This window comes from Podarcis filfolensis, assembly GCF_964270895.1.
Source record: "Podarcis filfolensis genome assembly, chromosome: 8".
In the NCBI taxonomy this organism is placed as follows: domain Eukaryota; kingdom Metazoa; phylum Chordata; class Lepidosauria; order Squamata; family Lacertidae; genus Podarcis; species Podarcis filfolensis.
In genome coordinates this window covers 18,585,841-18,613,731 of record NC_139611.1, presented here as the reverse complement: position 1 = coordinate 18,613,731, position 27,891 = coordinate 18,585,841, and the positions used below count along the sequence as shown (strand labels likewise).

At 46.1% G+C, this 27,891-nt stretch overlaps 1 protein-coding gene across 1 annotated transcript in view; it reads left to right on the top strand.

The window, feature by feature from the left end:
- Nucleotides 1-27,627, top strand: part of LOC310769539 (uncharacterized protein C1orf159) — a 35,265-nt gene extending 7,638 nt beyond the window's left edge. The window contains exons 2-9 of the mRNA XM_083629013.1: nucleotides 11,208-11,298; nucleotides 15,995-16,070; nucleotides 19,691-19,795; nucleotides 21,220-21,285; nucleotides 22,047-22,181; nucleotides 22,876-22,901; nucleotides 23,370-23,397; nucleotides 24,939-27,627. Of these exons, the coding sequence (XP_083485139.1) occupies nucleotides 11,227-11,298; nucleotides 15,995-16,070; nucleotides 19,691-19,795; nucleotides 21,220-21,285; nucleotides 22,047-22,181; nucleotides 22,876-22,901; nucleotides 23,370-23,397; nucleotides 24,939-25,033 (603 nt within the window). The 5' untranslated portion in view covers nucleotides 11,208-11,226 and the 3' untranslated portion in view covers nucleotides 25,034-27,627. The remainder of the gene's footprint in view (nucleotides 1-11,207; nucleotides 11,299-15,994; nucleotides 16,071-19,690; nucleotides 19,796-21,219; nucleotides 21,286-22,046; nucleotides 22,182-22,875; nucleotides 22,902-23,369; nucleotides 23,398-24,938) is intronic.
- Nucleotides 27,628-27,891: the final 264 nt, after the last annotated feature.

The following is a 27,891-nucleotide window of genomic DNA, read 5'->3' as shown; positions in this document are numbered from 1 at the left end:
GCTCCCAATAGTCAAGCCTTGGGTTTCTATTGTCTGCTGCAATGCTTTCTTCAAGACTTCCGAAACAACCTTACTGCTTTTTTTTTGCCTGGGCCCCAGAAACCTCATTACTCTGGGCACTATCTTGGATAATGGGGTGGACCTGTACATTCTTCTTTCTTTGACTTTCCTTGCAACTTCTGAACTTTTTAAAATAACTTTAAAAAAAACAAAAACCATTTGCTGCCAATTTTATTGCTTTCTATTCTGCTCTTAGCAGCAGGTTTTATCGACTCCTGCATGTCACGCTTTACAGCCTAAGATGCTATTCTGTTAGTGACCCTAATTTATATCCGTTTTCCTACTTCCATTTCCCACTCACCCCTATATGAGGGTGTGTGGGTTTTAAAAAGTGACCCACAAGAGCCTGTGTTTCTGAGATATAGCCAGAAAGCCCTTGTGCACGAGAACAGGTTAAAGGCCTATCTAGTCCAACTTTCTTTTCTCAGAGTGATTAACCAGAAGCCCACAAACAGGACACAAGTGTAACTCTGTGACCCTGCTGTGTAAAATGCATGCCATTATTATGCCATCACAGTGCATGGCACTTTTACAGATTAACGAACACAGAAAAATCCCTTCCCCAAAGAGCTGAAAATTGAAAAGTCAATGGAGGGGGAGGATATATATATGCATACTGTTCCATTACCCATATGTGGTCTTAGTGCCCCCTGCATCTCTTACAAAAACTAATGGTTTGTGTGGAATGACTTCACAGAGAAGTTGAGCTTTAAAGTGGGAGATAGACTCTGAAGGTAAAATGACAAGCAGACTGTGTTGGATTTGTGAGTGGAGAGAAGAAAGACGACACAGTTGACATTTAAGGTGAAGCAGAAGCTGGTCTAATTGTCGAAGGTGATGAATTCTGAATAGAAAGACGAAGGTTAAGGAATGACAATGAAAAGTTTGAGAGAAGAAGGTTGCGATGATCTTGATGATGTGATTTCCCCCCCCCCTTGTGGGGGCTGAAAGTAGGAGCTGTGGGGCAACCTGAGATGTGAGAGCACAGGATACAGGAGCCAACTCCTAGGGGCCAAGGGGGCTTCAATCCCCCCAATAAAATATTTAATAGGACTGGGTCCCCCCAAAGTTGATGGGCATTGCCATTCAAATGGTGTGCATGCACCGTGTCATGTGATTGATTTTGTGGGGTGGGTCTTACCTGGCTGCCCCCTCCCCCACCAATATTTTATTCAAGTTGGCACTCCTGGCACAGGATGCTATGAAAAGTATGTGTGAATAAAGTTCCAGTGAGGAATAGGACCTTGAGGTAGGTGGCGCCTTCCTCCTTTCCTGCCAAAGGCACAGGCCGGTTAAATATATCTATTGCTAAAATAATTTATACACTGCTTTTAAACCAGAATTTAACAATGTGGTGTGCAACAAAACTTGTTTATTTGTTTTTAGAAAAATATTTGGATATTATTTCATGAATGAATTTCATAGATGAATACTAAAAAAAAGTTTAAAACAGACATAAATTTATCCTTGTGGAAACATGTACTCTTAATAGCCTACATACTCCTGGCAGAATATAAACCTTTTTAGCAGATGATCCTCTAGTCTAAAACATATGAAACAGCATTACGGTTCTTTAAAATTGCATCTACGGTATCTAAGGGCCAGTAAAAACTGGTAAAATGTAACAAAGGCCCAGGAAAATCTAACTGAAGAGGAGTTTTTACTAGTCAATGAAATACTGTATATATTCTGTCACCTGGATATCGAGAGAGAGTCCATTCTGCAAAGCAGGTGCCAGTGAAGAGAGCCTGTCTCCAAGTGGCCATTAGATAAAGATCAGCAGGATGAGGCAGGACCAAGAGGGCTTCTTCTGATCACTGTGGTGTGCAGGTAGATATACACAGGTGGAGCCATTGTTTCAGATAGCGTGGTCCCAATCTGTGTATGGCCTTGAAAGTTGCCAGCAGTACCTTTAAACTTGGCTCTGGAGCAAATCAGCAGCTAACACCCTTTTCTCAGCTCTGGTGATGTTGATGTTATATGGTTTCCCACTTAGCAGTCTAGCTGCAGCCTATTGCTTCCAAACTTGCCGCCATCACTGCATCCCAACTGCCCTGTCCCCACCTGATTAGGGAAGAGCATTGTTCTTGCAAGCTTGTTGCTTTATTTTAATGTCTCTCTTTAGGGAGGGTTCAGAAACATCCTGCTCTGTTCTTCTAGTGCCAGTTTTGAGATTCATGTCCAGTCCACAAGTCCTGGCTCCCCACAGCTTGTATGGACCTGCCTGTCTGCCAGGATCTCTGCATTGTCACTTGTGGGAAAAGATGTTGCCAGGGGGCGGGAGAACACAAAAGGTGCAATGAACTCAGGAAACCTCACCCCAAGCTCAAATGGGCTGAGAAACACTGAATTACTTGACTAGTGCTCTTCCTGTATGTGCCTTATGCTGTTTTCTTGCACACCAAGCAGATAAGGCTGCAGTTGGATACAACGGGTGATGGGCAGAGTTAGCTCGCTGGTGCTTTTTGTACTGAGTCCAGAAGAAACTCAGCTTATCATGGCATATAGTACCAATTTTGCTGTAAGGTTAGAAGCTTGGGGTGGGTGGGTTTGTGGTTTTAATAGTGCCAGTGTGGAAGCAACTTGTGTTGAGTTTCGTTTAAAGGATTGGGAGCAAGCCATAGGCTTGTGAATTTCCCCTTTTTGGTGGACCAGTTTCATTCTCCATTTGCACGTTGTTGTAAGCATAGCTTGCTGTGGTGTCTGAGCAGGGCAAACTGTGGTTAGCATTAACCTCCAAATCATGGTTTTGAAGTGGACTTGCAAACCATTATTGCTGGATCCCAGATGTCTTAGCAAAGTGTGGTTAGAGCCACTGAGAATGGGGTGAGAGTGTGTGTTGCAGGGGTGTCAGTGGGGGGGAAGGAGCATGCCAGCCCAAGATGCTTTCCTGATGGTCTGAATCGAGATTTGTGCGTAAAGGATTCATTTTCAGCTTAATTCTAGCTAAATAACAAGTTTAAAATCTGGTGGTAATAACAGCTATTTTTCAAGTCAAATGAATTGTGCCTTTTGTCTGCTCCTAATAGATGAGCCTTCAAAGACCATTGTTTGAGCCACAATCCTAGTTAATATCCTGCTTTGACAGTCTTTTCTTTATTTTAATCAGCTTAAATACTGAAGCATTAGATATCTTTACAGCCACTATCACCGAAACCTACTTTAGGAGGGGGAGGAAGGATTGCTTAGCATAGCAGAATAACTGTAACCTTGTGTACGTTGTGTTGGCCTCATGCGTTTTGCTGAACAACTGTAACGTTTGAGGGAGATCCTGCCATTTTTCTCTTGGGGTGAGTAAATAGGCTCAGTTGGGAACGTCCCACCTCTTGCCTGTCTGTTGTGAAGGGCCCCTGGGATAGGTCCCTGAATAACTGGGACAGCATATACACAGTAGATATACTGCTCCAGTTTAGAGTGGTGCAGTCTATAAATTAATAAATAATGACAATGTCTTCTGTCTGCATGGTGCTTGGAGCTTAACCATGGTCCATCAAGTCTTCCGTTTCAATCATAAATCTACCATATGTTTATTTGTTGGTCTTGGGTACGCTGCTATCTCTTGGCCTCCATAGTCCCTGACTTCTTTGCTGGGTATGGGGACCTGCCTGGGGAGCTGGTGAGTCAAACCAAGATGACAGCCAGCACTAGTGCCAATCTAGGGGTCCCTGTGTGCCAGGGTGCACACAAATTTTTGGTAGGTGCTCAACACCCACACCACAGGGCTCTGATACGACTTCCAGTTTCTACATGCAAAGCCTCAGAAGTGACCACCGGTAGAAACCGGAAGTGGCATCAGAGGTCTCATGAGGCCTCCAACATGACCTCCGAGGCCCTGGAAGCACTGCTGTGGCGCCAATGTAACGTTATGTCATGACATCACGTTACATCACAGGTGCCACTGGGCACCCACAATCGGGGGGCCAAGTCGGCACCCCTGACAGCAAGTAAGAGGACAGACTACCAATGTCAAAATTACTGGGAAGAATACTGCTTAAAATTCTACAAGGAAGGCTCAAACAGTATGTGGATCGAGAACTCCCAGAAGTGCAAGCTGGATTTAGAAGAGGCAGAGGAACCAGAGACCAAATTGCAAACATGCGCTGGATTATGGAGAAAGCTAGAGAGTTCCAGAAAGACATCTACTTCTGCTTCATTGACTATGCAAAAGCCTTTGACTGTGTCGACCACAGCAAACTATGGCAAGTTCTTAAAGAAATGGGAGTGCCTGATCACCTCATCTGTCTCCTGAGAAATCTCTATGTGGGACAAGAAGCTACAGTTAGAACTGGATATGGAACAACTGATTGGTTCAAAATTGGGAAAGGCGTACGACAAGGCTGTATTTTGTCTCCCTGCTTATTTAATTTATACGCAGAATACATCATGCGAAAGGCTGGGCTGGATGAATCCCAAGCTGGAATTAAGATTGCCGGAAGAAATATCAACAACCTCAGATATGCAGATGACACAACCTTGATGGCAGAAAGTGAGGAGGAATTAAAGAACCTTTTAATGAGGGTGAAAGAGGAGAGTGCAAAATATGGTCTGAAGCTCAACATCAAAAAAACGAAGATCATGGCCACTGGTCCCATCACCTCCTGGCAAATAGAAGGGGAAGAAATGGAGGCAGTGAGAGATTTTACTTTCTTGGGCTCCATGATCACTGCAGATGGTGACAGCAGCCACGAAATTAAAAGACGCCTGCTTCTTGGGAGAAGGGCAATGACAGGCCTAGACAGCATCTTGAGAAGTAGAGACGTCACCTTGCCAACAAAGGTCCGTATAGTTAAAGCCATGGTTTTCCCAGTAGTGATGTATGGAAGTGAGAGCTGGACCATAAAGAAGGCTGATCGCCGAAGAATTGATGCTTTTGAATTATGGTGCTGGAGAAGACTCTTGAGAGTCCCATGGACTGCAAGAAGATCAAATGCATCCATTCTTAATGAAATCAGCCCTGAGTGCTCACTGGAAGGACAGATCGTGAAGCTGAGGCTCCAGTACTTTGGCCACCTCATGAGAAGAGAAGACTCCCTGGAGAAGACACTGATGCTGGGAAAGATGGAGGGCACAAGGAGAAGGGGGCGACAGAGGATGAGATGGTTGGATAGTGTTTTCGAGGTTACCAGCATGAGTTTGACTAAACTGCGGGAGGTAGTGGAGGACAGAGGTGCCTGGCGTGCTCTGGTCCATGGGGTCACGAAGAGTCGGACACGACTAAACGACTAAACAACAACAACAACAGTGGGTTTGGTGACAAAGGAGAAGTTGCTGGCCTGTTTGCAGGTCCTGGAGACCTCATGGAACATCCTGGCTGCTTCCCAAGTAGTATATATAAAGGGGAACCTAGGAAGCTGCCTTATGCTGAGTTGGACCATTGAGCCGTCTAGCTCAGTCTGGTCCATAGCCATCTAGTCTGCATTGACTGTTTGCAGCTCTCCAGGCAAGAAGTCTCTCCCAGCCCCACCTGGAGATGCTGGGATTGAAAATGCAATCTTCAGCATTCAAGGCAAATGTTCTACCACCGAGCTACAGCCTTTCCCCCAGGAGGTGATGGAGCAGTGGCCCTATCCCTTTGTCAAGATCCCAGGGTTAGCTGGAAGAAGCTGTTTTGGGTGCCATAAAACAGGCTCCATTTCCTTATCCCAGGCTACAAAGAAATCTGGAATCTGGCTCCATTGGGGGGAAGCTTTAAAAAGGGCATCCGCCCGCTGAGGCACAGAACTGCTGAGAAACTGACTGGACTATTGACTCCATAGGTGTGAGGTAAGAATGACTGAGAATTGTGTATATCAAAGCCCTTTGATCACTCTGGAAGTGTTCAATACGTTCTAAGGAGCCCTCTCATTGGATTTATCCAGTGTGATGCTGTGAAGTGAATCTTGAGGCCAAGCTGACATTGAGCAGTTCCAGTAGGCATGCTGGTCCCCCAGCAGTTAACACGTCCCTTAACAAAATATAGGCTCCAACAGAGTGAAAAACACAAAACAGTTCAGTCAAAGAGAGAGGCATATCAGTTCTTCTGCAAATGAAGATAAATCCAGTGTCCTGTCCTTGATGAAACAGCCTTGGGGCAGATATCCTAATTTTTAGTATAATAATTTGCAGCTATGAAAAGCTCCTCGTAAATGCATTGTCTGGTTGATAAGTGCCATTATGAGCATTGAGGCTGGGAAACGCAGGTTCCTAGCTAAAACCAGTGAGTCTGATTGCTGATGGTGCATCGGTCATTCCAACAGCAGTTAGTTACACAGATTACACATGCCGTGGCTTCGAGGGATTTCTTGTTGTACGTTGCTGAAGATAGATGCTTTTGGATGAGTGGTGAGCATGCTTGTTCAAACAATCCTCTTCAGGTTCTCTGCCGCAAATGAAGCAAGGGCCGGTGGCAGCTTGCGCAAAGTAACCACGATGATGATGGATGTGTTAGCAAATGTCTGTAAACAGAGCCGCTCTTCTCTTTGCCGATCTCTTCTTTTTTTAACATCTTGAGGAAACAATCTCCACATTTTTAGAGAAGCCGGAGTCGCTTAAAGAAAAAGCAACAGTTATTTAATACACTTTGTCACAGGAAGTAGGTAGGTGGGCTGTGGTGTGTTTTGTTGGCTTGAACATTTCAATTGCAATGTATCGACCCATTTACCAGTTAGGATAGTAGCTGTTGTGAACAAACATTAATGGTAAAGGTAAAGGGACCCCTGACCATTAGGTCCAGTCACGGACGACTCTGGGGTTGCGGCGCTCATCTCGCTTTACTGGCCAATGGATACAGTGTACAGCTTCCGGGTCATGTGGCCAGCATGGCTAAGCCACTTCTGCCGAACCAGAGCAGCACATGGAAATGCCTTTTATCTTCCCGCCGGATCGGTACCTATTTATCTACTTGCACTTTGATGTGCTTTAGAACTGCTAGGTTGGCAGAAGCAGGGACCCAAGCAACAGGAGCTCACCCCACTGAGGGGATTTGAATCACCGACCTTCTGACCGGCAAGCCCTAGGCTCTGTGGTTTAACCCACAGCGCCACCCAGCTTCAAATACAGAGACTGCCTGTTGCTGTCACATCAGCCAATGTTGGCAAAGCACAGGAGCATCGGAAGCTACCTTAAAGCAAGTTAGACTATTTGTGCACCTAGCCCAGAATTACTCTGACTCTTTCTCTCTTGGATCTTGGGCAAAGAGGTCTCTCGCGTCGGCTGCCATCTGGCCAAATTTCTGGCATCTCCTGTAAAGAATGAATCTGGGACCTGAAAAACACATTCTTTTCTGATCCCATTTCAAGTTCAGTCCCTGTTATCTGTGGGTAGGGCTTGCAGTGTCTGAAACCCTAGAGATCCACTTCCAGTCTCTGTAGTAGACTAGTGGCTTAGCTCAGTATTGGGCAACTTTTAATGTTCCAAGTGTATTTAAAAGTATTCAGAGCCATCACTTAAATGGCTCACAGGACTTGGTAAGCCATCTGCGGAAGGCTTAATCTTATGTGTTGTTTGCAAGAGGGATCTTATGAACTCCCTGCTATCTTGCCGGGCCTCTTCATGCTCTTCCATCTTGTCCTTGTCTCAGCCCTTTCTTCCATGGCTCCCCAGGACCTGATGGGCATTGTAAGGAAACAGTGGCCACCAAGCAGCCAGTGGGATTCAGCAGCAGTATGGCACTCACCCAGCCAGTACCTCAGGATTTATTTATTAAATTTATACATTGATTTTTGGGCAAGAATTGGCTTACAACATTTAAAATCCAGCAGCCAGGTACAATAGGGAAATGTAGATAGGTGCGATCTCTCATTTCTGGTCCCTGGTGGAACCTGGAACTTGTTAACTATCTCTTCCTTCCAGTGGAAGGGAACAGAATGTGCAATGGGCTCTGTCTGTTTCTGATAGTGAAGAGATCAACCTGCCAACTTGGATCTTCCTTTTATCTGCAGGCGCTTCCGTCCCCCTGGCAATGAAACACTAGCGGAGCAACCATTGTTCACATTTTATAATGGAAACATTCCAAACTAGGTGCTTGGCCTGAATCTTTAGGCGGCCCTCTGACTTAAAAGGAATGTGATGAAATCGTCACAAAAGGTTGTCTCTGGGATGCACCATTTATTTGAGTTTATAGATTTGGCTTAACCCCAGGCAGTTAGCTATATCAGGTAACAACAATTTCTTCCTTTCTTCTTTGTGAAAGGAACAAGTCTCCGAAGGGCCCGCAATCTAAACTTGTACATGTCTCCTTTAGACGCTCCAAATGTCAAAAGCATGAAAAGCGTTGGACTTTGATGGAGTACAAGCTTTGATATCTCTGTTTGGTTTAGGCACAAGAACAGTAGCTCTGCACGTCGTCTTTTTTCAGGTTTTCCCATCTCCCTCTTTTTAATATGCCTGTATCACCCCCTTGATGTGTCAGAACTCCTAGAAGTGAGTAGGCAGGGCTGGTTACGAGGAAGATGATGGATGAAGAACGTTTATTCCTTCCTTGAGCTCAGCAAGCTAAATTTAGTGAAGTTTTTGGAGATGAAGGGAATGCTTCATCTTCTAAGGATGAAGACAGGGGCAGAAGAGGGGTGGAAACATCCAATTATCACTTAAGAGAAGCATTTTTCCCTAATCTTGATTTATCAAAAACCCAATTTGTTCTGTTTAGATGGTGTGGCTTCCTTTTCAGATTTTGTTCCCTCTCCGCCTTCCTTTTGAATCTGGCCAAGATTGCTTTTATGTTACTGGGAGCTTCTCAGTTTGTGAATATAAAATTAGAACTTAATAACAGCCTCATAAATAGGTTCACACAAGTTATTAGCAAACAAAATTTTACTGGATGGCAATTCAGTTTATGTTACTCATGGCACAGGGTGGAAGGGAAAGAATCTTCTTCTTCTTCTTCCTCTTCTTTTAAAAAAGCCTAACAACACAAGAAGAGGCTGCTGGATCAAGCCAATGGCTCAGCATCCTATTCTCACAGTAGCCAGTCAGATGCTTGTGGGAAAACCACAAGGAGGACCTGAGCACAAGAGCTCTCTTCTCTCTTGCCACTTCCAGCATTGGTATTAGAAGCATTACTGCCTTCAACCATGGAGGCAGAGCAGAGCATTCATGACTTGTAGTCGCCACTGGCCTTCTCCCATGCACCAGAAAGAGGTCACACGGAGAATGGTGACTTCCATCCCTGAGCTGATACACTAGATGTTGATAGTGTCGTAGCGCTTTCCTAAAGTTTTTATTTCCTAGACTTTCGTTCATCATGGACTGAGCGAGTTTCAGCTGCTCAGCCTCCCCACTTCCTTGCCTTGGAGGTTGTCTGTGGGCTCTGCTGCCTAGCAGGCAGAGGTCAAATGTTGAATGAGGGCAGGAAATGCCACCTGAATAATCATGGCACCATAGGGCTGCCATGTTTGTATCTCTTATACCAGACTTTAAAATGTGGCTTTGATTTTATTCCAATAATATTTTGTGGAGCGGCTTTGAGAGCCTTGGGGGAGCTATATAGCGGGATAGAAGCATTCCAAATAAAATCCATACTGGGGTTTTAAAATAACATTGAGCATCTTGCTGGTACGGTAAGGCTTCATTAATGGAATTTTATTTTATCTCGCCCATCTTTTAAGAAGCACCCGATAGCATAGTCTTCTCTCTCACAAGCACAGATACACACAATATTATCCTCACATACCCATTATTGCCTCCAAACAAGACTGTAAGGTCAGTTAAGCTAAGAAAGGGCAAAAGCAAAAGTTGACCCAGCCCTCCCAAACCACCTCTTCCGTCTCCCCTTAAGATGCAAAGCCTTTCCAAGTAGTTCAGAAAGAATAGGCATAGCTTACTACCTTGTAAATGCCATGTATTCATGTGCACTGTGCAAAGTACTTAATGTGGAACTTTCATTTGGGTTGTCTCTTTATCCTCTGTGTACCCTTGAGAAGTAGGGTTCCCATGTTCCCCTGATTCGATATCTGCCCGTTGCATCTGAATGCCATTTTCTGGAATCTTGGGTGGAGAGAGAGCTGTGGTGCTTGGGTCTGGCTTACGGGCTTGTTGTGGGCATCTGGTTGGCCACTGTGAGATCAGGATGATGAACTAGGTGGGCCTCTGGCCTAATCAAGAACCAGGCGCTGCTTCTGATAGATGAACTGCTGAGACTAAGCTGGGAGGTGAATGCATATACCCGGTAATTAGCAAAGTCTAGGGAAACTTTTCTCTCTTGGGTCCTTCAGAGCAATTAACATTTAATTGGTACTGCCTGTGAAAGCAAAGGCAGGGGATTCTCAGGCCTTGTAAACAGCCATTTGCCTGCTTCTTGGTGGCAGGTGGAAATTTGCCTCCTGGTCCTGACAACTAGGCTGGCAGGCGTCTGTGAACCAGAATAGAGTTAGGAGGCCACCAACATGGCAGCATCCCAGTCGTCGTGCGCCTGTTTTTCATGCGAAAGCTCCCAGTTATCAGTCTCCAGCATCCCCCACCAGTCAGAGCAAACAGTCCAGGGCTGGAAGGACAAAGCTGGACTCGGCATAAGGCAGCTTCTTGTGTTTCCAGGTGTGGTTGACTGAGCTCGCTAAAATCTGCTTAACGTCCATGTTGAGACTTGTGCACCAGCTCAGCAAGGCTGAGCAAAGCTGCTGCAGTTTGTAATCTGAAGTGCAAACTTCTGTAAAGTCTTCAGGTCTGTCTCCTGGCTGGGAGGGAGGACAGGCTGAGTGTGTTGTGTGTGCTGTCTGAAAAGCCATTTCTGTTTTTGGTCATTCTCTCTCCCTGTCTCGTATTGATCTGGTATAGCTGAGTGCTGCACCCAGTTGCTTTCTGCTCCCAATGAGGTTTTTATCGGCGACGGTGCCAGGCAGTTGCTGTTCCCATCTGCAACCTCATTGATTCCGGGTGTGGAACAGGCTCTGCTTTGAGCCCAACTGATAAGGCTCCCAGTTTCTTAGCAACCACACATGTCTTGCATGAGCAGAAGCTTGTCCTACTGCAGTAGCAGTGACAATCCTGAATGTCTCCAAATTAGCACCATTTTTTAAAATGAAAAACAAGGTAAGGTGCCTGCTTTTCCCCCACCCCACCCCCCTTGAGATCTTTGGTCCACGGTTCTTGTGTGAAGTGGGGATTATGGGAGCTCTTTGTACGTTCTCTGCAGCTGAACTATTTCTCTTTCTTTCTTTCTTTCTTTCTTTTAGACTTCCCTCCTTATTTAGTATGGCTGTGCCATGTGTTCTCCTCCTAACTGTTCTTGGGGTGGAAGTAAACAGCAAATCCTCTGACAGTTTGGTATGTATTTTGCAGTGAATTAAAAGCCTCTAAACAAGGCTAGTTCTATCCTTTGAGTCCTGTTGCCTATCCAGAATTTGAGAAACACGGTGACCTCTGCTAGTGTGTGAAAACAGTCAAGATCCAAGGATCCCCAGGCATGCAAATCCAGATGATGGAGAAATCGGGCGCCATCCTGGCACCTGGGCATCGTCACTTGGTCACAAGTGGCCAATAGGCAGGTGCAAAATGTGCCTGGCAAATTTTGAACACCAGTCACAGCAAGCAACATCTTAGAGCCAGGGTGGGGATATCTGTGACATGCCAGTTTTTGATAGGCCAGAACCCTGTCCTTTGGCAGTGATCACTGGGACACATGGGGATTGGAGTCCAACATCTGGAGGGTCAGAGGTTTCCCACCTCTACATTACAGTAGTCTCTGCTACGTGTAAGTGAAAGAGGAGCCCTTCTTTTAAGAATGCACCTCCCAGGCATGCACTTGTAAATATTAGATCATGCGGGAGGATGCCAGTTCTTTTTAACCAGGTTGGTATAAGCCATTGATATATGGTTGAAAGCTGGCGAGCATTGCCTGGTAAGTTTCCAAAAGCCAGATGTGAGCTATGCATGACATCTAGGGTAGGGGAAGCAGGGACTTGGTTTTGTGCATAGCCATCTGTTCACCTGTTTGCGGTGGTGGGTGGTGTCCATCAGGACGAGGAAGGTGTAAGGTAGGGAGCCCAACAGTGGGTGGAGCCAGAACCAGTGACAGGTGCAAATGCAGCCAATGGCAGGCAGGGGTACCTGATTCTGATTTTGACCCCATCCTTCTCCTCCCTGCTGAGTTCTACACGGGTCGCATCTGAGACTGAGGAGGATAAAGCTGACTGCCAGGGCCACCCCTGGACTGGCTGATAGTAAGAAGGCAGGCAGGCGGAGGTTGTCTGAGGTTGGTGGGGCAGTGCCCCCCACATTTGTCCTAATGGGCCAGCGTCTACCATCTCTCCTGCCCCATTACTGGTTAGAAACAGCATTAAACTATTCAACATATGTAGATCTCTGCAAATCGGCTGGCTTTGCATGCTTTATGCTAGGGGGAACTGACTCTCCAGATGTTGTTTGGCTGCAGCTCCTATAATCCCTGGCCTTGGGCCATACTAGCTGAGGCCGATGGCAGGTGTAGTCTAGCAACGTGGAGGGCAGCACGTTGACTACCACTGCTTTATACAGTTATTGCAGTCCAGATGTCCTTATTACAGGATTCTTTTAATATAAATATATATATATATAGAACAGTATTTGCACACTCCTCATTTATAAACTGTGCAAAGTGGGGAATCTTTCTCCTCTGAAGCAGAGCAACCTAGCCCGCACATCTGTAAAAGTAATCCATATTATGCTTTCTGTGTGTGCCGTTCTGTGTCCTCCTCCCCTTCTGTCCTTCCACCAGATGGATGAAGCCTGCCCCAATCATTACAGGTTTGATTTACAAAGCCGATCAAGGCTGAGTGATACACTCTTTCCCCCATGTGTGCTTTTAATCTCCTTTACCTGTTTGTTTGCGGGTGACTCATCATATTCATCTTGATTTAGAGCCTCCAAGGAAGAGGAGGGTGGGTTACTTGTACTGTACAGTAACAGAAGAATTCCCTGAGCTGCAAGCTTGTAGTCTAATTTTAGAAAAACCTGTCCTCTTTCGCTGAAGAAAATCCCGTTCCCGGTAAGAGGATAGCCGTTTGTTGCAATGCCTCACGATCTCACCAGGTCGTTATCAAGTTGCTGCCAGATACAACTCAAAAAGGGTTGGTTCTAACCTTTTCTGAAAGCCCTAAACTGTCTGGGTCCAGAATACCTCCTCCTCCCAGACAAACCTGCCTGGCGTGTTAAGATCTTTTACAAATGCCTTTTTCTATCCCGCAACCCATTTCACCTCTGAAGGTCAGGGCTACCAGAGGTGGGGTCTTGGGAGAGAAACTGCAGCTGAGCAGTTCTTTCCTGCAAGAGATCTAAGGTTCGTAATCTGCCTTCGCCTGTTTAAACCATGCTGGACTCACGGCTAAGCCAGGAGTGTTTTTCATTGAGGTTGTATTTGGGCCTTAAATTATTTTAAAATCTTGATCTAATTGTTGTAGTGGGGTGTGTGGTTTTTTTTAAGTGGAGTTTAAATGTGCTAGATTATGAATAGGGACTACTTCCCAAGATCTGCTCTACCTTGACTAAGAACCCAGAACAGATTGTTGTCTCCTCCAGACCAGGAGTTTGGAAGCTGAAGTCCTTGGGTTAAAATGCAGTTCTCTCTGTCTGGCCCTGGAGACCCTCCCCAAGCCACGCCTCCTTCTCAGGCCACGCCCTCTCTTCCTAGGCCACACCCCTCGCTGGTTCTGATCTGTACCCACCTCAAGTGCTTTTGTGTGGCTAGAATGTGCCCTCGAACTGGGTGATCCCTCTTGCTTGCCTCTTGTTGACCGCTGGAGAGGTGTGGGTGTAGATGGGGGGGTGTTGCCTACTCTACAAGTTTCTCATCCCTTGTTATGCCCATGTTTGTCTCTGGTGCCCACCCACCACTGGTATGCCCCCACGCCCGCCCAAGGTTGCCATTTCACCCGTCTGAAGCAAGAGACATTTGAGATAGCAATTTTTTCATTTGTAATTTTTATCTGTGAAACAGGCTATAGTATTTCCGCAAAGCAGCTTAGTCCCCGCTTAAAATTCAACGCACAGTGCCAGTGGCAGGCGCTGTGTCTAAATGAAATTATTATTTATTTAGTCGGCAAATTTCATAGCCTGCTTTTCCGCAATTGTTCTGGCGGCAGGTTACTGTTAAAGTGGGGTTGGGGAAGTACCAATAAAGTTGCAGCAATAGCGATAAAACATTGTCAAGGGAGAGAAGGAAACAAAGAGCTTGGCAATTGGGCAGCACCTTAGTCATAAAAAGGCTTGCCTGAAGAGACCTTGACGGCTCACTTGAAAGGGCCACGTCTCCCGAAGTTGTCTCGCCAAGCTCAGTGGCGGGTTTCTTAGTAATTGAAGTCTCTCATGTCATTGGAAATTTCCTTGGCCCGAGCTCCATAAAGCTACTTAATAATTAGCAAGGATCTTCAGCGGTGAAAGCGTCACTTTTCTGAACCCTTTACAGAACGATTTTATGAAGAGATCTTAGGCCAGTTTCCTGTCAAATAGCAAAAAGGATACATATGGTTTATAGATACTGTCTGTCATGACTGTCTGGGCGCATCTCTGCATATTCCAGAAAGGAGCAGCTCCCTTGCCAACGTGTGTGTGAGTGTGCGTCCGTGCAAACATGTGCCCTCCTCCACAACCTCATCCCTTGTTTCAAAATGCCATGCATGTTGTTGACAAGAAATATATGGCATCCGCCTTCTCGTCACAGCGTTTTTGCCTGAAGAAGAGCTGGCGTGTTGTTGCTTCCCCCCCCCCCCCATGCTGTGTTGGCACTTTTGCATGCACCCAGTGAACATTGGAAAAGCATAATCTTCCACTCGTGTTCTGCTTGCGTGTTCTGAAAGTACGCTGAACCCCTTACTCCTGCTTCCTCTGGTTCTCCGCTTGTCTTCAGCTGCCATTTTGGATGGGCCATTTCAGAGCATGTGGACCCTATTTCTATAGCATGGTTAGCCAGTCAGACCCTGTGGCCCAAGCTGGGAGTTTGTGACACTCTGGCACAGGGCTAGGGTTATGCATAGGAAGCTGCCTTCTACCGAGTCAGATCATTGGACCATCAATCTCAGTACTGCCTGCACTGACTGGCAGCCACTCTCAGCGGTTTCAGGCAGGGAGTCTTTCCCAGCCCTACCTAGAGATGCCAGGGATTGAACCTCAGGTCTTCTGCATGCAAAACAGATACTCTACCAATGAATACTACCTTCCCCTGCTCCCCACTTGGCAAACATAGAACAGGGGTGAAAAATGGTTGGTTGGGTTCTGCTGGTAGATCTCTGGATAATTTGCAGTAGGCCGGCAAAGGGTTTCTGTCTCCCAATTGGTCTAACAATTGGCACAACAAAAGGGGCTTTTCCTTCTCTCTCCCGCCCCCTTGCCCCCTGCTGAAATGAATAAACCTGGGGACAGGATTACAAAGGGTAGGTTTGCAGCAGGAAAAGGTGTGGTGTGTACACAGCCTGGATCAGCAACACCTGCAGACCCACAGCTTCCTCTGGTGAAGGTGAACAGGACTTGAAAGCAAGGCACGCCCATCCTTGAGCATCCACAGATTCTCCTCACCAGTTAGCTGTGACTGCATACAGGAGGAACTGCTTGGTCTTTCCCTGAAAAGGATTCCCACCTCTTCTTCGTGTGCATAAATGGTTGTGCAAATCTCTGCTGTGAGAACCCGACTTGGGGGGGGGGTGTTCATTCCAGATGTGAAGATCCGCCCTATGAGAATGAATTGTTCTTGTTTTCTTTCTTTCCTCCTACTGGTGAATGTTTTTAAAGGCACCCCTTTGGGAAAGGTTGTGCTGTGTACACTTTGCAAGGAATACTAGCCTGTAAGATTTTCCTCCACACACAGTTGTTACTCAACCCCCCCCAAAAAAAAATCCATGTTATTCATGCTTGTGTGTGGGTTGTGAGGCTCCCCTCTACTTATTAGGCAATGTCATGAAACTGGAGTTCAGCTGAGTTTGCGCTCTTGGTGTAAAAGTGAATGGAAATTTTTACATGAACTGAGAATCTTTATTTTCCTCCATTGCTCTAGGAATCGGAGTTGGAATGTTGTATGGATGCAATGGAGACCAATACCACCTGTCTAGCCGAGAACCAGTGCAGTCCAGGTAAGTTATTGGTGGTTGTTACGCACTAATCCAGTGGTTCCCAAACTCCTTTCCCTACAGGCCACTTGAAAATGTCTGAGGGTCTTGCTGAACCGCTTAATGATTTCTCTTCCCACTTTAGCCATTGTATGGATTTTAATTGCACTTTTAAGCAGCTGCTTTTATTTATTTTTCTATATTGTATTCCTCAGGAATATATAAGAATATATATAAGAAATAAAAGAATCAATAAAAAGGAGCATTTGTGGTTCTTCTTCCTACACTTTTATCCCCACAGCCCTGTGAGGTAGACTAAGCTGAATAATGGGGATTGGCCCAGCGTCAACCTAGGTCTTAAAGCAGAGTCTCCCCAGCCTTAATTGGATAACTTTCGCCCTGTGGTGATGTATGTTAGGGCATCAGGAGACCGCCCCCATACAAAGCTGCAGTAAAGACCCGCATATTTAGTTGCAAGCCTCTTCTATCTAGCCTTGCAGACTCTTTTTCTAGGGTAGGGGAAAGCAGAGTACAGACTGATCCTTTAGGTGCTTGTCTGGCTGAATTATAGTAATTCTATATCACAGCGATTATGTCCACATGCTTCTGCGCAACCAACCCTGCGTACAGCCACTTGCCACAGCCCAGAAATACAATTTTCCAAAGAATGAGCTGATAATTTTTGCTGAGCGTAGCCTTGCATCTTGGGCACGGTAGGGGAGGTAAGTGGCCTAGGGACTTCCAGTCAAACGACCAAAGAACGTGTCAGAAAATTCTGGTTGACAAATCAGTGGCCCCTTTTAAAACTAAAAAGTTAATAGGGGGCCACTAGGTGGCGCATCGGAAGGTGGCTGACAATAACATTTCTCCAACCCACACGAGGTAATTTGGAGGCTATGATGGGGGTAATTAGCCTCCTTAACCCCCCCAGGATTGTGGGGGGGACGGCCCTTGCCTGCTGTGCCCTATACCACCCCCGAATTTGTGGGGGTGGGGGCACTAGGCACAAAGCCCTCCTGTGGGATTCCGGCACTCCTGGACGCCGTCCCTGATTCGCGCCACTAGCTGCAAGCATCTTCAAAAGAAACAATTTGGACGAGATAAATTGCACATGCTTCAAGGAAAAAGGGGAGTAAAGACTGCTGACAAGAGAGATCTCTGATAACAAGACAAGAATAAAATATGAGAAGATACGTCAAGATACGGTATGACTGAGGGGGGAGGGGGGAAAAAACCTGCCTTCCTTTTTCTTATGTGATTTAACAAGAATCCCCTCCCCTAATGAGTCAGAAACTAAGGACTTAAGCTGTGGATATAAGGCTGTGTGGAGATAAACTTTTGAACCAAAGCAATGTTTCAAGATGAAGCTGGAAAGCTAAGAGTTTTGGAATGACGCAGTTAAAAATGCCGTCGCCATTTTGGGAGGCATTGTTGGAGCTCTTGGGTCTGGGAGGAGAAAGAGAGAAATAGAGTTGTTTACATATCGTGGATCAACTCCTCGGTGGGACTTAAGAGCGACAAATGCCAAATTCATGATGGAAAGAGCGATGCTATCTACGAAGGAGATATATGGAAACCATCTGGACTTAGTGGAGGAACGGGAAATCCACACAGGATTATTATTTTGCTTATCGGCTTAAGGAGACTAACAGAAGAGATCGTAAAGGAAAAATAGAAATTATATGAACAAGATATGATGTGGAAACACCAAGATAAGACTGGATAGAATTATGAATTTTGTTCGGACTGATTGGGACTGATTTGGACATTAACGCAGTAATAAGAAGATGATCTGAATCCCCCTTTGGATCTTGAAGTATGGGTTCCCCCAACAAAATTTAAAAATTTGGCTTTGTAATTTGGAATTTATGTGATGTGATTTAATTTGATGTGATTGGCCAGTTAATATTTTTTTTAAAAAAAAACTAAAAAGTTAATAAATTGCTGGCTCCCCCCTGTCTTGGGTTACATTAATGTTGCAACATAACCTTTGAGGTTTTGTTGTTGAGAGTGATGTATCGAGGAGGGGAGCTGCTGAACAGTTGCCAATAAATTCCAGATTTCGGTTTTTCATATATTTCAAAAGGTTAATCGATCACAATCTTCAGTGCCACTAAAAGAGCTTTGTTGTCATTTTCTCCTTCCTTTTTTTATATTACTGTCAGATAGCTTTGGCCTCCCAGTAGGTCTGTTTTTATGTTTAGATTAAGTGTCAGATGTAATTTATCACCAAGGGTATCTAATGTGCCGCTTCCAGCTGAGGGAAGCGGAACAGCCGTGTTTGTTTCCCAATCAGTGCCTCGCTCATCATGTGCTTTATGGAATAATTGATCCCCATCGTTGGCTGCGGAGGGCTGGCCTGGTGAGGCTACTAGGCAGCCGGTTTGGGCTCCTGAGATCAAAACAGCAGCTCTCCACGGCTGACGCACTCCAGCCATTTGTCCAGAAAGGTTGAATGGGGGGGAAATAGCTTTGCCCTCTTCCGTGTTGCATTGCAGAGTGCCGCGTTAAAGTAAGGACAGAGCCCCCTGAGGAGCTTACAAGTTATGGGCATAAGAACTGCCCTGCAGGATTAAATCAAAAGACCCCCCAGACCAGTGCTTTGCCTACATTAGGGCAGCTAGATGCCTCTGTGAAGATCACAAGCAGCAGATAAAGGCAGTAAGCCTCCCCTGTTTCTTCCTTGCTAACAAGGGATGAATGCTTGGGATGGGTGGAGTTGCTCTAGAACAGGGATGTCCAAAGTCCGTTTCGGGGGTCTAATCCAGCCCTCCGGTTGATTTTACTTTAGGGTAAAATTGTAAAAAAAGCTCAACAACTTCAATCCCCATGCATCAGCTCTCATGCATGTTCACTTGATCAAATGTGGCCCTCTTTGGAAAAAGTTTGGGCACCCCTGCTCTCGAACTTGGAACTCTCTCCTTTTTACCCAGCACCCATTCTGACCTGGGGCTTACAGGGCAATAATAACACACAAATCCATCAGGTTCTGGAAGCTCATGGGGCAAGTCTTCAGCCACGTTCCAAAGATGCATGCAGTTGTTACGTTCCCAAGGAGTGTGGTGGACTCACGTGTTTCTCAAAATGAAAGGGGCTTGCCTTCTCCACCCTGCTTTTGCTGCCTGCCTCATCGGCAGTGAAGGCGGAGACATTAGGGCGATTGGCATTGCCCCACCAACCTCAGCCAAACCCCACCTGCCTGCCCTCTTTTTTACAACTGGTGAGGGACGGATTCTGTCTGTGCTTGGCTCTGCCTCCAGCTCCTGCTGACACCCCTGCTTTCTACACAACGGGCACCAGCAACCACAGTTAACTGCTGTGTTTTCAAGCTGTTTGCAGGGAAAGAACCTGCCGTAGGTGAAAATTCGAAAACATTGCGGGGTGTGCCTAAACGTCTCTCCATCCCCTGGGCTGGGGCTCTCTTCCTCACGAAACTATTTGAATTCTGTCACTCAGACCTCATGCAAGTGTCCCAGGTGCTATTGCAAGGAGCTTTGAGGAAATGGGCCTTTGGGGCAGTCAGACGAATGAAGTGGGTTTCATCCGATGCTTGTTTGTGCATGAAAGGTACTTTTGAGGCTTCTTTTTTTTTACTCTTCTCATTCTGCCTTCATCCTTTTGTTCCCCCACCCCCTCGCATGCAGGCTGCTACAGGCGGTGGAATGAAGATGGCAGCAGCAGCTGCATCAAATGTGATAACGAAACTGTCGCTGCCACGCCAGCGTACAACCTGACTGACTGCCGAAACAGTAAGCCATCTGTGCGCCGTGTTCTTCCCCGATTTGAGCCTTTATAGGAAAGGCGCTCATAGGGGCTTCTTTCTGTGCTTCCCTTAGTTTAGACTTCTAAGTTTGGAGAAAAGGTGCAGAACAGGTGACACAGCAGAGGTAGATGAAGTCACGTGTCGCATGCAGAAAGTGGATAGGAAGACTTTCCCTCCCTCTCCCATAACAGGAGAATTTGGGGGCATCCAGTGAAGCTTGGGAGATTCGGCACAGGCAAAAGAAAACACTTCTTCACACAGCACATGGTTAAACTGTGGAACTCCCTCCCACTGGAGGCAGTGATAGCAGCCAACTTGGATGGCTTTAAAAGAGGATTGGACAGATCAATAGAGGATAAGGCTTATCACTGCGATGGCTGTGTTCTACCTCCACAGCCAGAGGCTGTATTCCTCTGAAGACCCTTTGCTGGGAATTGCAAGAGTGGAGAGAGCTGTTTCACTCAAGCCCTGCCTACAGGCTTCCCAGTGGTTTGCTGCTGTGAGAATAGGATACTGGATCCTGATGGGCCGTTAGGCTGATCCGGCTCCAAGGCTCTTCTTAAATTCCTTCTCCTGTTGATGCCCTTATTCTCTAGATTGCTTCCTCCCAGCCATCCAACAGAGGTCACTACAGAGCACTTTTAGGCTTACTTTCCTGAGATACAGTTGTTCAAAGTTGTAATCATTCTTCTATTAGCCACGCTGCATATTTCCTATAGTGCCATCTGTGCACATGGTGCATTACAAAGAACAGGTGTAACGAGAGTCTCTTACTCTGAGTAGGCCCATTGAAATTAGTGAAATGACCATGAGCTGGGAAGCCTCTCAAGTTTATATCCTATCTTATCCCTAGACGGCCTTGAAACAGACAAAGCTTAGCTTCGACCCTCTTTTTCCCACTTCACGTTAGCCGCAGGGAGAAATTACTGGCTGCTTTACGCTGTGAGACAATGGGAGGTGCTCCCAAATGTTCCAAAGTTACATAGAGAGAGAATTGCAAAAGTAAGACTGTGCTGTGAATACCAAATCAACACTAGTCATGGGGCAGGGAGGCGGGGAGGGAATGTGTTTAGTAAATAGCAGTCGAGTGGCTCCTTAGCAGAGCATCATCTGCTTTGCATGTCGGAGGTCCCAGGTTCAGTCCCTGAATTATCCAGATATGGTTGGATATCTTGGAGAGTGGCTGTCAGTCAGTGTAGGCAATACTGAGTTGGATGGACCAATGGTTTAAGGCAGCTTCCTTCGTATCTTTCAAGGAGGGGAGTCTCAGCCTGTTGCATTATATGTAAGCACAAAACCTAAAGCAGACTAAAGGGCGGTGTGTGTGTAATAGGTAGACCACTTCTGACTTGAACCTAATGTGAATTAGGTAACACTTTTTGCTCCTCTCCCCCACTGGTTCCCTTGTAGATGGTGGCAGAGGAATGAATTCCCAGATGAATCTAACTACCGTAACCCCAGTTACTCTGGGTGTAGGTGAGTAATTCTTGGAATTATAATGAAGGGGGCTGGATCAGAAAGGGCTGCTGACACCCCAGTGTTTGTTCAGGTAGCTATGGCCTTGAACCATCCGCCAGGCTACTTCCATTTTGCCCCACACCTTCGCACCATCTGAGCCAGATCAGCGGCCTCAATTGCTCTGTTTGTGAAATCTCCCTTCTGTTAATACTTCTGTTGCTTTAAGGCACTCATAGCCCCCTCCCATCCCATCTCAGGGAGATTTTCTCCCAGTTTGCTTCTGGAAAAGGAAATGGGATATAGCACCCTTAAATAGACAAATTTGGAAATGAACAAACCTCCGGAGTCCAGACTGCATCCATCATCTCTGACAGTTCTTTTTTTAAAAAAAAACCATTAAAGATGAAATTGCTCCTCTTCTAACAAAAGTATGTGTCCTGCTGTTGGAAACCAGTTGCTGCTACCCCCTAAAAAAAAAAAAAACCCATCAACCCTGAAGATTGTCTCTGACACATAATTTCATTGTGTATATTTGTTGATTTTACCTGGCTTTATAATCTTATTATGCCTTTTTAAAGTCTGCTTTAATTGCTTGTTTTTAATGAATACATTGCACCGTTTTATGGAAAATTGCTTATTTATGTGTGTGTGTGTTTGTTTTTGTTTGATGGAGTGGCATATACATTTTTTCTGAATAAATAGTGACAGTTGCGGGGACCCAGTTTTGCCTGTGACAATGCTCGGAGGCCTGTTCAGCCTCTCTTGTCTCTCCCTCACAGGGGGCCCAGAAGTAGCTGCTTCTCTTATCTTTGGGACGTTCGTCATCAGCCTCTTCCTCATACTGTGTGTTGCTTCGTTCTTCTACCTCAAACGTGCCAACAAACTTCCAAATCTCTTCTACAGAAGGAACAAAGGTATACTGCTTCTGTCGCTTCCATTTTTAGCCAAAAAAATTTTGAGGTGGGGTTGGATCCAGATCAACCTGTTGGCACATCCCATCTTTCTTCCATCATGGAACTCAAGATGGCTTATGTGGGTCACCCAGGAGGTCTCCCGCCTAGGCATTGACCAGACCCAGGCCTGGTTAACTCTCAGCAAGATGCAGCACCGTGTGTCCTCAATCCATGCCCTAGGATAAGTCTTTCCCCAACCTAGTATCCTCCAGATGTAGTTGAAGTGCAGCTTCCATCATCCCTGGCCATTGCCCATCCTGCCCAAGACCGATGGAAGTTGCATTTCAGTACACTTCAGTACACCAAAGGAGGCATTGGCTTTCAAGCTAGACTGTTCCACTGCCAAGCACTTCTTAGTGTTGAGACATTCAGCTGAAGTCTACTTCCTTGCAAACTCCCACCCATCACTTCTAGCTCTGCCATCTGGAACAAGAGAGAGCAAGTTTTGTAGCAGTGAGTTCCATGAGTTAAATACACAGAAGCAGCAGTTCCTTGTCCCAGTCTTTGGGGATTTGAGCTGACCAGAACTACTTCCAGGTCATTTTGAAACAAGCATCCAGCATAGGGCAGCTTTGTGTGTACAATTCCTGCAACTGACATTGGACCAATTAGATCACTAATACTACTACTCTCTCTTTTAACCCTTCCTCTTTAGGGTCTGTTGTACAGTCTGCTGAATCAGTAAGTAAAACTCCAGCCTTTATAATTAATCTTGCTTAACAGGAGTAGCAATAAATCTGGGTTTCTGGACACAGGCTTCAGGCTCCATAAAAGCTCTGTTTAAGAGCACCGAAACCAACAGCAGTTGATCGCGTCTGTTGAAACCATTCCTAGTTCATCGGTTTTGCAGTGGTGGGTTACTGCTTCAGTCTGATGACTGAATTGTAGCAGAACTGTGTTTTGGGTTTCAAAACCTCTCAAATTTGTGCTTGGTGTGGGGCAGTTCCAAGAATGCAGTTTCACTGGAATTGGGGGAAGTTAATGCAGCTTTGGGGAGGACTGTACCACCTTAGAGGTGTGCACATATATATGTGTAGAATTGGCTCTCAGATACACTGGAAAGTTTGGAGGAAGTCATATGAAACTTAGAAGAAAGTTCACTACCCCGAAACTTCTGAGATACCCTAATCTTCATTCTTATCTTTTCAGGCATCAATGTTATCTCCACCGTCCTCAGGTAAGGATTCTACCCCCCACCCCATCCCTTTGGTTTCTGCTAAAAGTCCCTTTTGTCAAGTGGTGGCAAGGAAAAGGAAAACTGAGGGCCCTTGCCTGGAAACTTTATTTTTAAACAGATATACGGCCTCCCCCTTTGAGAGTGCCATTTTTGTTTGCATCTTGATTTGTGGAGAGTTCCTTACAATAATCGCCTAAAAACCAAAACCTTTCTCGATGGCACCTTGCGGCATTAACGCTGCTAATCAGGACCCTCTCCGGTCATAAATGCAAAGCTTATATTGCCTCGTGAAAAGGTTCTTTCCCCCCGCTTTAATAGCACATTTGGTACTTAAGGGGGGTGTGCTTTAAAAGTAGATGGATTTCAGGCAGCGAGGGGTTTTATGGGCGCTTGAGAGAGAATTACGGAGCTGGTCTGGGCTTCTCGCAGCTCAGACTGTCTCCCGGGTTCCCAAGTGGCTCATTCTTAGTCTCGGTGGATGGAAACGTGTCGTACAGCTCAGAATAGATGACAGATGGAACACAAAAAATACAGGGGGTGGTTTGAGTTCTTCCCACCCATGATTTCTTTTCTTCTGCAAAATAATTATAAAAAGCATTTGATGCTCGAAACCATTCCTATTCCCTAGAAGTGCATGTAGTCTAATTGGAATATATTTCTTCTTTAAAGCTTGTTCGTACAAGAAACCCTTGCACATAATGATTTTTCTAAAACAAAAAAGTGCACGTGTTTTATTTTTCCATTTATATCCCACCTTTTCTCCTAAGCTGCTCACGGTCTGGCATACATGGTTCTCCCTCTCTTCCAGTTTATCCTCACAGGTTAGGCTGAGAGACAGGGACTGTTTTGTGGCAGTTTTGAACTGGGGATTTGACCCCTAGTCTGACACTCTTAACTGCTATACCACCCTGGCTTTCAGTTTTTTTGGGGGGGGGTGGCTCTTAATCCAGAAATCCTTTCTCTGCCCCCTCCTTTTATATTTTGGGGCCGCGCTTTCTTGTGATGCAGTAATCACAAAATCAAAAAAAGGTGTAGGTGAGTCAGATATTTGGCAATGGAAGCCAATTGTCTTTTCAGTGTCTGCTTGAAGGGCTACTTCATCCAACAAATGCTTTTTGGAGAGATCTTTCCCAGTCTGCCTCTGTATTGGAATTTGTTTTTCAGATGTGTTAATTGTTTTTATCGAGAGCAACAGTCAGTGTAGACCCTACTGAGCCAGATATACAAATTTGACTGGACACCGTACACTTCCTATGTTCCTAGCAAGCACAGCCAGATATGGATGATGGGAGTTGTAGTCTTTCACCCTCTGGTGGGCCACGGGTTCTCCCACCTCTGCTCTAGGAAAACCCGGTGCTGACCAGGGATCTTAAATAACTTCCAGCCACAAGCGAAGTGACCTAGTTCTCCCCCTCTCAAAAATCAAGAAAAAATTGGGGTGCAAGGAAGCAAAATCAACATCTAAAGCTAATCCCTCCCCCAATTTCCTATCTTAAGCAGTTAAGGTAATAGCATCTCCTTTTCACTTTCCTTTTCTGCAGTCCGCAAACCCCGCTACGTCAGAAGAGAGAGGTCACTGATGACATCCGGTACCAGCACAACTATTTCTGCAGAGACCAGAGTCAGCAATGTGTAGCAGCCAGTCTTTGGAGCCCTGAGGAATTGTAAATACTGGCGTGGGCGGCACGGTGCCCATGCACCCGGTTGCTAGCAAAAGTGCCAGGAAAACAGCTGAGAAAGTGGCCGGCTGGGAAGGGGGAAAAGATGCCAGCAGCTTTGCATCCAACGGGCTTGTGCCAATGAAGCATGGAACGAAGACTCGCGATCAGAGGAGTTCCGGAGAAGGGAGCCAGTTCAGTTAACTGCTCTCAGGCAGGCTGCCAATTCTGTTTTCTTTCCTGGATCGTAGCAAAAGACTCTCCGCTCCCCTTTTGGGGCGCTGCGTGCTCACTGCACGGCCGCTCCAGCTCCACCATCGTCTCTCTGACTGTCAGGATTCGGAGGTCTGGTTGGCAGCCTGGCTCCTGCACTGCTGGGCCATTTCTTTTTGAGGAGGTGAACTGGCTTGCGGTGGCCGCTGCTCAGTGCGAAACACAAAAGTGCCATGTTTTTTTAATGCCGGTGGGAAGCGTTTGGCATCTCGGAATGCAAAATTTTGCAGCATGTCTTCAGGTTCTGAGATGCGAGCTGGGCTGCTAGCCAGGAACTGCTCTTCCAGCGCACCATGCAAGTCGCTTTCTCTCTCTCTTTTTAAACAAGTGGGTTTTGAACGAGGCCTTAAGCTTATTGCAGTGTTGTCATCGCCGAGCCGCTGGAAGATTTTATTTTATTCTCCCCCTTCCTCTGTATTTCATGATGGTGGGCAGTAGAATTTCCTTCCAGGTTTATCCGCTGAGCACACCCACCTCTAGGAGGCTCTGCTGGTTTTTTGATGTGTGTGCTTGACAGCGCACGGACGCAAGGGTGGCCAAACCATTGTGAGCAAGAAGCACACTCGGTGGCCTCTCATCTCCAAATGTTTGGAACAGGAGAGGTGGGAATTTGCAAATACTGCAATAGTTGATCCATTCGTTTTGTAATTTTGCACTCTGTTTTCCTACTCCTCAAGCTCTACATCCATCCTGGGGAACCTGCAGCCCTCCAGACCGCTAGACTACAGTTCCCATTGTCTCTGATGGTTGGTTGTGTGTCTTAGGGCTGGCGAGGGCTGGGAACATCCAGCAACATCTGAAAGGCCACAGGTTCCCCACCCCGGCTTCCTGTATCCTTTATATCAGCAGTAGTGAAGTTGGTGCTCTCCAGCTTTGATGGCGCTACAACCCCCATCATTTCTGGCTCTTGGCCGTCCTGATGGGGGCTGTAGTTAAGCAACATCTGGAGGGCACCGGAATGGCTTCCCTTGTTTTAGATGATGCCTGGTACCTTTTACAGTACCGTTCAGTGGTAGAGACGCAGTGTCAACTGTGCATCCATGTTTCTTGTCTCCCTAAGAGCCAGAAAACCTGCTCCCCACCTCTGGCGTAGATTTCACAACGCAGGTGCATTTTTTGACCCTCACAGACTAAAGGGTCCTTCCTTGCCTGTCCAAGGAGGATACAGGATGCGGTCAGGATAAGTGCAGGAATGTCTCATGGTGGGGGCACTTTAATCTCTTTGGGTTGTCTCCTACTCAGAGTAGACCCATTGAAATTAATCTGAGCCTTGCTCCTTCATATCAGTGGGCCCACTCTGAGTAGGACATCATTGGATGCAACCCTCTCATTTATTTAATGAACTAAGATGTAGCTTTGAAATGGTCCTTCCTAAGCTGGGAGCATCCTCATTTTCTTCTGTTTATTCGTTTTTAAACAATGCTTTTGAGCCTCGTCAGGATGAAAGGGGGGGGACATCCCCACACCTCCCCGAGTTTTTAGATTGCTACAAATCCAATGTAGAACCACCCAAGGAGGTATCTCTGACCTGGTCCCCACAGAAGACTCTGCAGTCCAGAACCTTCCTCCAAAGGCAACTGCTTTATTTCTGTATGGGGAGTCCTCAACCTTCACTTGCTTATATTTATATATTTTATTTAAATGCAGGTGCCATTTCTTGAGATCAGAATCCTGAGGGGTTTTTGTATATTAGCTTCTCCTCTTCTCCCCATCCCTTTACAATCTCTCAGATTCCCCACAAGTGAAAACACGACTGGGAAGAGACCAGTGGAGATTCCAAAACAACTTCTCCCCCCCACCCCCGGGTGGACATATTACTATGCAATGATGCCATGCAAGGAAACAGCCTCCCCTTGCTCGGATGCAATCTCCCTTTTTGTAAAGTCAGTACGCTCCCCTTCCTCGTGCATTTAGGTTGGTGGTGCTGCCCTTTCACCCCAGGCACAGTTCTTTCTGCTAGGCTGCCTGATGCCCTGCCTTGACCCCAAAGCACATGCCTCTACTTTCTAATAGATGGTTGAAATCACTCTGATTGTGTGTGTGTGTGTGTGTGTGTGTGTGTGTGTGTGAGATCACACCGTTCAATGCAGGGAAATCTGTTCTTATTGCCAGTGTAGTTGCGGGGGGTTGTATCTCCTATTGTGCCATTCTAGTGGAAAAGAGGCAAGTGTGGGCTGCTTTATTATTATTTTTTTACTCCCACTGTTGTGTCAGATGCAAACTTGTCTTTGTGTACATCTCTCCCCACTCCCTTACTTTTCCCTTTCACTGGCTTTAATAAAAGCACACAAAGTCCTGAGTTCGGTGTATTAATTTTTCAAGCTGGCTGGTTTGGGCACTTGCCCCTAGTTTTGGAAACGAGGTGCTAGGAGTTCTCCCTCTTCAGGTCAGAGGTGGGCATCGTGGGGACAAATTACCATTCCTATGGCAAATGGGGATTCAATTTTCTGACGTCTCTGTCAAGCTTATGCATGCAGATCTGTCTTCATTCCCACCTTGCTCCTTGATCTTGACAATCAGCAAGTTGGTGGGGTGTCCCCCCCCCCCGATTATGTTAAAAAAA